Here is a 12,709-nt window from a genome sequence, read left to right on the forward strand (position 1 = left end):
TGTCAATGCCGCTCAGCTTTCTGGAGGTTGACCTTTTTCCATGGATTAATAGGTTTTATGCTGGCAGCATTAATAAACAATTTCTTGGTTTCCACATTGGGGTAGTGAGTCACTCTGCATATTAATGAGTCCCCCCCCACCTACATCCCTTCATTTGAACCTCCTCTCACCTACTTCTGAGCAGTCTGGCTTTGTAATTACAACCTGTTTTGTGATTCTCTTCATTTCAGTCTTTTTGAAAAACATTCTTTGTTAGATAACTTTGTTTTTTAAAAAAAAGTGATTCTGTCAATCCTACAGCCCAGCCCATCGGTTTGTGTTTGCCTCTTTTTTTCTTGTTAGTATTCCTCCATGGATCTGTCCATTTCCCCGAGTCACATCCCTGGTCATCCTGTTTTTCTTAGTCAAGTCATTCTGGTTTGCAACTGCTCTTTATTTCTGTCCCAGCCTTTTTGCTTTACTGACAGGGACTGATTATGTAGGGCTGAGCAGTTTTGGCCCTCACGCTGTCTGTGGCCAAGGTCAATTATGGCCTTCCCATTCAGGGCATGGCGAATCACAAGCCAGGGAGCCACTGATGTGAAGCGCCAAGCGGGGGGAGATCGAACGGGTAGAAAATCAACCGTTTGGTGCCTCAAAAATTATTCAATTTTCCACTGGTGTGAAAGTGTGTGCTGTGTCTGAGTCTCATTTCTTTGTTCTCCTTCAATGTCACCCATATTTTCTCCCAAAAAATAGTTAGATTTTAGTTCAAATTATACAGCAGACAGCTCTCGATGTGATGGTATTATACCTTTCATCTACCTGCTTCTTTGAAATTCTTCTAAAGCCACCTCGGAGTCATGGTACATGTAAGTTCTTGGTTTTATGTGAAGACTAATGCTAAAAGACATTAAATAGGCAACAAACAAGACAAGTGGGAATGGAGCAGTAACTTGTGTGAACCGGACTGTTGTGTGTTTCTGCAGTGTTTCTTTGAAAAGGAAGCAGTTCTTTTAAGAAAAGCTCAGTGGGGTGTTAAGGGAGGTGCTCTGGTTAATAAGGCTCCCTGCAAAGCATTCTTAGTAGTGACACTGGAAAATGTCCTCAGTGAAGAAAATCTATATATTTTAATATTTAATTTAATATTTAAAACAACTTGAGTTTTACACATGCTCCACGCTGATGTTGCTATCAGTAGCTTGTATCTCGTGCATCACCTTTTAAAGTTTAAATGTGCTTATTTGATTTCATGTAGTTCACCCAGAATAGCTTGTCTTTATGGCAAACAATTTTTACTGATATTTCAGGGCACAAATTTGAAGACAGTGTGTCTCATGCTGAGGTCAATGCCTTGAATCTAACACATGCATGCCTGTAAAATGGATGGTTGTCTTCCTACTCCTTTTTGTGTCATTAAATGAGGATAAATGACAACAAGAATGTTTCTTTTTTTTTTCTAGAAAGACAAAATGATAATAAGAAGTATTCAACACATCGACATTCTTAAGATACAATCAGCACAAATCATCTGACGTGAGCTGCATTCAATGCTCTGAGCTACAAATGAAGCTGATTACGGTGATTGCCCGTCTTGTTCCACAAACAAACCACCTCCACACGTTCAGCCTCTGTAAACAACGCCAAGCGCTCATGTGAAGGCATTCGATTAGCCACATTAATGGCCTTGGCACTAGCTTGTATGATTACTTCTACTCGGGGCTGTTTTGTAGGTGTTACATAAGTAATGACTGCTGCTCTAAACCTGGACTGGAATCGGGGCAATGTGTTCCATTTCAGCAGAAAAACCAAGCTGGGGAACAGCTCGCTTGATGAGGAAAAAGTGAAGGTAATTACCTTTGTGAAGCAACTCATGAAACCATGAAGGTAAAGCTAATCCACTCAGCTTCAGGTTTACAGCATGAAGAAGACATGTTTAATAATTCTCTCAGAACAGTAGTTGTTTGGTTAAAGACATGCACCCCTGCTGAGAGCTTTTTTTTTTTTTTTTTGTTTACACACAAATCTCATGCAATGGAAAACCACTCTGACTGTTTTCAACTAGAACTGAACATGCTGCTCTTTTTGAGTTTTATGACACGTCAGCTGTTGCTGTCATTACGAATCACCCAGTCGCCCCCTCTTCTCAGAAAGGTCCACAAGTCCTCGAGCAAGGATAGAAAGGACACTCAGCCGGGTCCTTCTTAGGATCATTGTTGTGATCGTCCAAGTTGTTTGTTCTTACTCAGCTCCTCTGTCAGCCAACCACTGTCCAGTCATTCACCAGCAAGCTAATTACTCAGTTACACTGAATTACATTTATGCAAGGCAACCATATTGGCTATTCCGTATGACCTGACTGAAAGACATGAACCACATTTGATAGATTGTATCAGAAATTGTACATATAAACCAAAGCACCGTTGTGGATTGTACTGTGCTATGTGTAGGACTGATAGCAGGGGATGAATATGTTTTATATCTGGATAGAAAAACAGCCATCAGTCATTTTCTGAACCGCTCAGTCCAATTAAGTGTTGCGGGAAGCCGGGGCCCATCCCAGCAATCATTGGGCGAGAAGCAGGTTTACGGCCACACCGCTCTGAGAATGCCTGATCTCATCTGATAGAAAATCATAAGTTACTTAACTTAAAAAAAAAAAAAAAAAATTTAATGTTGTAATTTCTCCTAATTGTGTCCACCTTCCATCTGGACTTTAAATTCAACTATCACTGAACAAGACACAACCCACATTTCCCACTATATGTTACAGAGAATACAGAAAAAAGGTATGTGGGTAACTCTCACTCCAACCTGAAAGGTTCATCAGTCACTGATTTTTTTTTTTTTTTTTTTTTTTTTTTTTATAGTAATAAAAATTTTCTAGGAATTCCATTGTTATTCTTTCTTTATTAATCAATTACATAAAGTTATTTTATAGATTTTATTATCACAGTTATTGCAAAAATGATCATTTGTTTTTTTTGTTTGTTTTTTTTGCAAAAAATGGAAGTATCTTATTTTTAATCCCTTAGGAACTACGGACGCTGAAAAGTGCAACAACACAGGGTGAATCAGAGGTTTTTACATATAATGTCAGAGGTTTTATGAAGCAGCTCGGTGTGAAACCCTCCCAACAGACACGGTGAAGCTCTCCACTGTGATGAGTGTCCTTTGATTAATACACCCCCAATGGATGCCTTTATTTTTAGCAAGGCAGGGTGGACAGGGTGGAAACAGATTTTATCACCCTTCTGGTTGGAGATGAATCGGTAACAGCAGAGAGAGACGCGGCACTTTGGTGTTCATTTGTCAGTGCCAGAACGAGATCCAAAGAAATGAAGTAATCACGTGTTATTATCTGCACAAGTTCAGAAGTCTCAATCGAATTCTTGAAAGCAAACGTGTATTTGGGAAGATCGATCCATGCTAAAAACAAATCAAAACAACAGAAAACGGAGGATATCCAAAAGGAATTGGGGCGCAACATCTGGGTGGTCTGACCTTCCTGAGGCTTGTGTCCTGGCATCAGGGCCTAACAATATATTGTTCTTGTTGGGGCGTGAGCTAATTGGTGAAAAGAGTGCTCTTACATCCAGAGTCAAGGTTAGGACCAAGGAGAGAATGAGAGTTGCATTTCACTGAAGATGATTACAGCAAGGGACACTCTGCAGCTCCCATCCTTTTCCACTCAGGTAGCAGTACGAAGTTCATTTCACCTGGCAAAGGCGTTTCTGTACCCACCATAACACTGTTCTTTACAGTGTGAGCATAAAATAAAGGTTGTCATGGTGACCTCCGTGCTATAAATGATGGATCTGACATCTGTTTCATTCCTACACATTGTGAAGCATGAATCATTCATTGAAGTTAACCTGAATGTCTGCCGCATACATTACAGTCAGATGAAAGTTTGTCGGCATAGTCGAAGATTTTCATGCGAGACGTTTGCTGCTTTTGTCTGTCTCTGCAGGAACTCTTCACCGCCGAATGCAAGTTCAAAGAGTCTGTGTTCGAGAACTACTATGTGATCTACTCGTCCATGTTGTACAGACAACAGGAGTCGGGGAGGGCATGGTTCCTAGGGCTCAATAAAGACGGCCAAGCCATGAAAGGGAACCGGGTGAAAAAAACAAAACCAGCTGCTCACTTCCTGCCCAAGCCATTAGAAGGTATGTACCAGCTGTGTGTGTGAGCAAGTGGGAATAATAACTGTTTCTACCTTCTCATATTCACAATAAATACAAGTAAATATTGAGTCTCTTGTGTAATTACAGAGGTAGCCGTCACACCGTTAGTTCCGGCTGCACCACTCAAACTATTGTGGAAGTTAAATAAATCAGTAAGCTATGTCACAAGTCCCAATTCAAATTTAGTGGCCTTCCAGACTTCCAATCGGCATTTTGCCGAACAATCCTAGCCACCATCAGCTGTCCCAATCTGCAGCATCAACGTCCACTTTCTAACAAGGTTCTTCATATGCAAGACCAAATGACACTCCAAGAATCCGACAAAGGCAGCTTACTTTTACGATGGTTAGCGAGGAAGCGCAGACTCAAGGAATGTCAGAAGACCCGCATTTTTGATGATGCTGGGCTCGGCTCGCCAATCTGTTGTGGATAAATTCTATTCTATCGATGCTACAGAGAGGACATGGCAGCAGCTGATGATGGCAGGAAGAGACATTTATTCCAGACTAACAAAGCATCAGTGTGAGAAAGGGGAAGGCCTCCTTCAGGAGAAAGCCAGTCACTTATATAGGGCTTATCCCTAGAGCGATACTTCTTTACATGGGAAGGCATGTTACAAGTTGCTAATTATACACTGTCCAAACTGACCACTGGTGTTGATGTTACTTCAACAGATATCAATGTTTACCAGGTGCAGAAGTTGACCTTAGATCAACTCTAACTTCCACACTATCAGCATTACGTGAGCCCTTCCAGTCCTACATTAAGCTTGATCAACCCCTACCTTCTTAATTAAAAGACCACTGTGTTATAGAACTCTTACACACCCAGTCGACAATGAACCACCTCATATATTTTTATTGCATAATGCAGAGTCCTCGTCGTACGACTCTGGCGATGTCTTTTTCAGCAGATTTAGTTGAATCAGCAGATGGTCTGTCATGAGAGAGTTAACTGTCTATTCATCATCTCTAATAAGCACACAAGGAGCGAGACAGTAGCAAGCAAATTGCTAATTATGTAACCTCTATTAATTTGTCATTTTCTCATCTCAAAAACAGGCAACACTTGTGTGTTCTACCTTCTTCTGCATTGGCGAGCTACAACATGTCTTCTCTCTCACACACACACACACACACACACACACAGACATGGACTTTAAATCCTGGCCATGCTATTGGATGTTTTCTTTGCAGTATGTCAAAGGGCTATTTTATTCACATTGTGAAGAAATAAAACAGGAGCACTTGTTGCCGCTGCTCTACATGATGTAAATGAGCTGTTACAGGCTAAGACTTGTTCTTACACTTAACAATTAAAATTGTACATGAAATATCTCATCCGTAGTGCCTCCAGAGGTGCTGATTCACTGTTTCCCTCCTGATGGCATGTAGTTAAGGAGGCTCTGTATGCACAGTACGAAGTGTTGATAGTCCTGCAGGTGCCACCGCCACTCTCATCAGCCACCAGTCAGACAGGCTTCATCACTGTCCAGTTTTAAATCCCTTCTTAAGACCCAGCTATTTTCACTGGCATTTTACCCAGAATGAGTTTGCTTTTATTGCTTTTATTATTTATTTGTTTCATTGTTTTGATATTTTATGGTTTTAAACTTTACAGTTTTATTGTTTTCTGTTTTGTTGTTTTATGTTTTAGTATGTTAATTATGTTATGTTTAGCACTTTGTTAGCAGTGGCTGTCAGAAAGTGCTTTATAAATAAAGTTGGCTTGGCTTTCATAATTTTAAACATGGAATGGAAGCGAAGTATCCTGTCAGGACAGTAATACAGCTGCAGTGTGGTGAGAAAGTGGAAGATAATGAAACTCTTTGGGTCTTTTTTTTTGCAAAAAAAATCTTGCTTAGATCCAGGATTAGCTCTAATTGAAACATTAAGTCATACACCAGGATTAAATGTAGTTATTTTCAAAGTGTGTGTCAAGTTTAAACCATCGTTAAGCTGCGCAGTTTTCACCGCAGGTTATTTCTGACTAAAACCTTTAAAAGAAAGCAAAGAAGAATGTTGTTAGAGGATGGAGGTAAGCTCAAAAGGGCAAGGAAGATGTTCTTGCTAACATCTTTTCCCTTCTCTTTCTGCTCTTTTTTTTTTTTTTTTTCCATGTCTGCTCCTCCAGTTGCCATGTACAGAGAGCCATCATTGCATGATGTAGGAGAGACAGTGCCCAAGGCGGCGGTACCTCCCAGTAAAAGCACAAGTGAGCCGGCAGTGATGAACGGAGGCAAACCTGTCAGCAAGCCCGACAAACCCCCAACATAGCACGCCTGGCCGGTATCCGGTGTGTGTGTGTGTTCGCTGAGGGGAGGAATGTGACGGAGGCAAAGCTTCTTTTCCAACTAGACTGCAGACCCTTTTTTGTTTTCCTGTGGATCACTTCCAAGCGAACCTCCCTCCCTTTATTCTCTCGCTCCTCCTCTCTTTCTCCAGCTGTCTCCACACAGGCAGATGGATTCTGGCGTGGCTGAGTTTGTTCAGCACAGGAGGGAAGAGGACCTCTGATCATGGAATGCCTTTCGATTCCTCTGAAACTGTGAGAATTCACGGGAATGACATGTTTTCACAATGACGCTTGCGGTACTTTGCTTGATGACGGTTTGTTCCCAAAAGAAAAAAAAAAAAAAGCCCTCCCTGTCTCTATGATGCCCTGTTGCAGAAGAGTCTGTGTACCTTCAGATCTATTTTCTATACCACAGTTCACCAGCCAGGTCCTGGGATAGAGACTGTATAGATAGAGTAAATATTTGGACTACTGTCCTATATTTTTTACAAGTCCGTGCCCCTCTCCTTCTCTTTCTATTTCTGGTCACACACTTTTCTCTTCGTCAAGGAACCTTGAAAAGATGAACACATTTTGCAAAGGAGTTGTGTTATTTTCTAAGAAACACATGAACGTAAATGTGGCGTTTAGGATAAAAAAAAAAAAAAAGCAAACATATAAGCATAGGAAACGGTCTAAATTAACTTTTTGCCTAAAAACATCCACATTTAAAACATAGTCACACAAATTCAGTGTGGCAAATCAGAGACGTTGCTTTTTTTTTTTTTTTTTTTTTTTTTTTTACAACCCATAAAAAACACACTGGAGGCTGGCAGATAGCTCCTGCAATCATAGTTGATGAAGTGCTAATTACTGCTACTGCAATCAATGCAAGGAGCTCCCACATGCATACAAACACACACATTTCTAAACAGATGTGCGTGTGGGTGGGAGAGTTGCTGTAAGGAATGGTGTATACATATCACTATCTATGTCCCACCAGCGGTTCGGGCCGCCTTCTCTGCTAAATAGAAAAACCTGAAGTCTATTTTTCTTTAATCTTATTTCAGAGCGTGGGCTCTAGGAATATCTCTAGGCCTTGTAGGCCTCTGTCCCTCACTCACTGACTTTTTCCGACGACGAGGCGAGGCTTGTGGCTTTGACCCAGATGGTCTAAACTGCAGCACTGGCAGCCATCTCATGGCAGCGTCTACTTAAAGCAAAGAAAACAACATGGCTGAAAACCAGTAGGTGACATTTATACTGGCTGCATCCCTATTTGGTTCAGCAAACTAAAGCATGGACAAGGTTAATATTATGTTCTCTGTTTGCAGCAGTTACACAAGAGATGGCTTATAGTCTAACATTTTCACTGTATAAAACTTAGGGAAAATGACTATTAAAAATCATAACTTTTTAAATGACTAGATATTATTATTATTAATATGAGAGGATTCGTCTCCTAGCTCAGCATGCAGAGTCCAGTACTGATCATCTTGGCCTATTACGTGCCTGTTTGGACCTTGATTCCCGGCATGCAAAAACAAGATCCCAGTCCCAGCTGGGCCAAAGGTGCCTCACTCACCCGATAGATCCATGTAGAGGACACGTAGCATTATTCATCAGAGGGGGGGGGAAAGGAGGAAAAAAAAAAAGAAAAAAATCACACTCAGATGTATTCATTCTGAAACGACCAAAGTCTTTTTTTCATCTTAAGAAGAACTGAGTCTTTAAAGAAAAAGAAAAGTAAAACAGATTCTCTTGTCAGATTCAATTCATCAAAGCTTTCACTGTGATATCGTCTGTTCTGTTCGAAAGAATCCGCTCCACTCTGACCCTCCAAGGTCTTGACTGATGTCATTTTTTGGGAGACGTGCGTATACCTTGAATTAATTACATGCATGTATTTTCTATAAGGAAGCAGGTATGGGCCTTGTTGGCGCACTGACATTCAGTGTTGGGGGTTGAACGGGCATGTCGAAGGCGTCAGTACACTCACACCTAATCCGAAGATTTAATCAACAGCACTTTGTTTTGCATTTTCATCACGACTGTTAGCAGTTTTATCAGAGCTCTATTTGATCAACACATTTGTTAGGCTACAATTTCCTTTCATGATTTTTACTAATAGTTTTATTAGATAAGAATATATACAGAGTCCTGAGTAGATCGTCGCTGCTGAATGCTGCTAATAGTGCAACTATATTAAGAAGTTGATTTGGTAAAGTTAATTTCTGAGTCCATCAGAATTATACGTAACCCTTTTGTTGTTACAGCACATCGACATACATGCGTTACATGCCATTACTTGTTTGTACAAAGCTGTTAATGCTATAACAATAACTATCCACACGTGCTCACACAGTAGCTGGAAACAGCTCTAGTTGTGTTTAGGGCTCAAGTTATGCCCATATTTCACCCACTCATCCTCAACTCTCACAAACTCTACATGCTGGGCTACAGGCTGGTTAACACTCCAGCCCTCCTCCAGCCTAGTCCACGGGCTCCTTTCTCCAAGACAGACATTACTTCTTCTTCTTTTTTTTTTTTTTCTTCTGTAAATGACCAGTGTGTAATTGTACATCCCCGTAACCACTTGTTTCTTTCTTTGTCCTTTTTTTCCTCGTATATACGGATTGCGTGTGATGTCGTCTCCAGATCCTAATCACCTCTTTGCTTTGTCCTCGCCCTCTTCAGATGTGTTTCAGGAATATTCTAGAAACTTTGTTGCTTCTGTTTTCAGCCTCTTATGTTGTACGTTGTCCCATCTGTTGCATGGGGAAGAGGATGGCATTGATGAACTGCATGTAGTAGGCTATGTCTATCAAGAACTGTTGGTATGTACCGCTAATTTTACATATATGCAATGAGTTTGTCTACACTATACAGTTTGTGTTTGTTGTATACATATATACAACATATTGAATAAAATATTTATATAAAGGTGTACTGTAATGTCAGTAACTTAATACTTAATGCAATATAGTGTGCAGTATATTATTGCACCTGTCACTTTTTGATGGGCCAAATAAAACAGAGAGGTTGGCTAGTTTAAGCATGAAAAAGGCCAAAGTAGAATTAACATAAACATGTTTTTTTTGGGGGACTTCTTATTGGTCCTCTTTTAAGTGGAGACAGAGCTCATGTCAGAGCAGTTCTCATCTCCTGATACCACCTTCTGAAGTGACATGGACATGCCAGCATGCCACAGCTCAACTATTTATGCCCTTCTCTTTGTTTCCTCCACGTTAGTCTTATCACTGCTAGGATAGTGTAGATTTACATGACAGATTGTTATGATTTTGTTGTGGAGAAGAATAGGCGATATTTAAAAAGGATTTATTTTCAAAAACATATATAATATACCATGGCAAGTATGCCCATCGGAGTTATGTCATGTTATAACAGATTTGTAACCATGTATGATTAAGGTCTTCGCATTGTTTTCCATGCAAAAATGTTGTGTCATGCGGCACATTTAATGATTTATGAAAAAACAAATAAAAACTTCAAAGAGTAACTTCTGCCTGTGAGCTTTCAAGAAAATCTTAAGCCTTGTTTGGAAATGATCCGTAAAATGGTGTTCGTAAAACATTGTAAATCTGCTCATAACCCAACAACATGACGGGTATCTGATGGGTATTGCATCCATACCAGTGTGTGTGTGTGTGTGTATGAAATAAATGATACATAAAAAGTTCTGAAAATATAAATTTTACATAATGTTTTTAAAAAGGTTTTTATCTTTACCAACAAACCCAGTTTTAATGAGGATCATTTGTAACCAGTACAATAAAATAATGAATGTTAGTGATTCGCAGAGTAACATTGATATTTAGTCTTCTTCTGTGGTTTTCAGGCTGTGATGTAAAGACAGCTTGGTCGGGACTGGCGCAGGGGGGCCTCTGGTCGCTTGGGACAGTAGGGAAATCTGGATTTTTAACCCCAGTGTCCTGTTCTCTTCAGTACTCTGCTCCCACCCAGATTTCACAAGCGTTTCCTGTCCAGCCTTCCCAGCACTCGCAGTTGCCACAATTGCACAACCCGTTCCCTGTGAGAGGATGTGAGAAGAAAAGCTGTGAATTAAAAGAGCTGTGCCATCATGCCTGACCTTTAACAAGGTTCCTCTTTTCACACCCTGCATCCCTGGGTGCAGCACTCAGAAAGGGTGGGTTGGTGAGGGGGAGGACATACTGCTCAAGACAGATTGTGGTTTTTGTGGTAGGGTCTTTGCTCACTGAGCAGAGGAGGGATGCTGATTAGTCTTTAATTACAAATTCTAACTTTACACATATTTAGAAAACAAATAAAATATTTTTATATCACTCATTTGTTTGCGGTTCAGTATATTCAATTCAATTCAACTTTTTGTATAGCGCCACTTCACAACAATGTTGTCACAGGGCACTTTACATACACATCATTTCAAGCCAATTCCTACATGTGCTATAATAGAAACCAACTGATTGCATCGAGTCATGACTTCGATCCAATCCTCCATCTTGAGCATGCACGCAGCGACAGTGGGAAGGAAAAAACTCCCCTTTAACAGGAAAAAAAACCTCCAGCAGAGCCCGGCTCAGGGAGGGCAGCCATCTACCTCGACTGGTTGTGGTGGAGACAACAGGAAAGACAGATCAACATGTACAACTGCACTTATTCAGGATTAATAACAAGAAACAAACAAACAGCAGCAAAAAAAAAACAAAAAAAAAAAAAAACACAAGCAGCAGCACATTTTTATTGCATAAACCAAAAGAAAGTAGGAAATACTGATTTAAAAAAGTTGCTGGGAGGAGCTTGGAACAGCTGGAGGAGTGAAAGAAATTAGTAGTGGATAATAAGAAAAGTAGCTTATCAACACTAAAGACCAGAAACATCTAAATTTGGCTTTATTAAGAAATACTTCCAAATGAATAAAAGTAAAAAAAAAAGAAAACTGTGTTTATGTTCAATTACACAATAAGTCGTTGATGGTTTGAATGTTCTTGGGGGATTTGTCTGACAAGAATATGAACATCTCTGTAAAATCATCTCATCAGAGCTATGAGGTGTGTGATGTTGTTTCTGGTTAATTCTTTCCTGTACTGGTTTCATTGGAACTTGCCTCAAGCCACTTGCTCTATCGTATTTTATGATGAACAAACATTTAAGGCGATTACGACAGTTGTTGTAACTCGCTGATAAATACAGTGCTGACAAAAGACAAGCAAACTCTGTTGCTAGGTGACAAAATAATTTATTTCTTTTTACTTGTTCTGCAGACAGCTGAGCACAGCCTCTTGTCTCTTGTTCAGAAATGTTTGCTAAAATGATTGTATTCAGAGCATGAAATTAATCATCGAGCATTCCTAATATGCCAAATTTTCCACATCACTCATCGGTTGTACGTGTAATGAGAATCTCCAGCTTTCATGGATCCATGAAATCTCTAGATGCAGAGTAATTTCTTGGCAAACTTACCAAATCATTTTTTTTAATCATTACAAAAGTAGAAATGACTCAATCACTGCTATCTGTTGCGAAGATGAACTTTTTAAAATGTTTTCCTACAAGCTAAATATTCTGTCTGCTGTCTAGGACTGCCAAACCATTAAAATTATTCCCATGCAAATAATTACTTTCACATTTAGGCATTAGTCAGTAAAAAAAAAAAAAAAAGTTCAGAGCATTTAACAGGTGTTGCAACACATTTCTTATATTTGCTTACTGTATTTGAAGATGCTTAAGCAATGTGGATGCTCATAAAGGACCAGTGAAGCTCATTTGAACAGCATTAAAGCTGAGATTTTTGAGGCATGCAATCCTGATGAGAAACACCCGCCGACAGTCGTCCTGACTTTGGTAGGTCTTTAAGCTTTTGATTATGGCTACAGTGTTTGTGGCAAAATAATTGTAAATTTATGTTTTATTGTCTGTAAGTTTACTTAGAAAACCTTCCTCTCAGAATGCTTTAAGAATATTAGCAGGGATGAAAGAGAATGCAGACTGACCATGTCAGCATCTGGATTCATGAGGTAGTGCCCGTTATGCAAAATCATTCATTGGAAATGTCCAACATATAAAAAGTACAGTTGAATATTTGTGGTAGTGGATAATATATTTAATAAAAACCTCCACTACAATAACACCCATGGGTTTGTGGACTTCAGTTTTTACCTTCTTGGGATTTGAAGCTTTGAAGCGAGAAATGACGTGCAAAGAAATGGATTTGACCGACAGCCAGAAAACACTGCGCATTCGTTGGTTAGAGGCCACTAAACTTG

General features: G+C 39.8%; 1 protein-coding gene across 1 annotated transcript; it reads left to right on the plus strand.

Moving 5' to 3' along the window:
- Positions 1 to 1,726: 1,726 nt before the first annotated feature.
- LOC306774268 (fibroblast growth factor 14-like) lies at positions 1,727 to 6,445 on the plus strand (the record flags this gene model as incomplete). Its single annotated transcript, XM_079264266.1, has 3 exons — positions 1,727 to 1,828; positions 3,953 to 4,151; positions 6,303 to 6,445. 3 exons carry the CDS (start codon positions 1,727 to 1,729, stop codon positions 6,443 to 6,445), a joined length of 444 nt encoding a protein of 147 aa, XP_079120392.1.
- Positions 6,446 to 12,709: the final 6,264 nt, after the last annotated feature.

The sequence above is a fragment of the Telmatherina bonti genome (genome assembly GCF_933228915.1).
Source record: "Telmatherina bonti genome assembly, contig: scaffold_259, whole genome shotgun sequence".
Classification (NCBI taxonomy): domain Eukaryota; kingdom Metazoa; phylum Chordata; class Actinopteri; order Atheriniformes; family Telmatherinidae; genus Telmatherina; species Telmatherina bonti.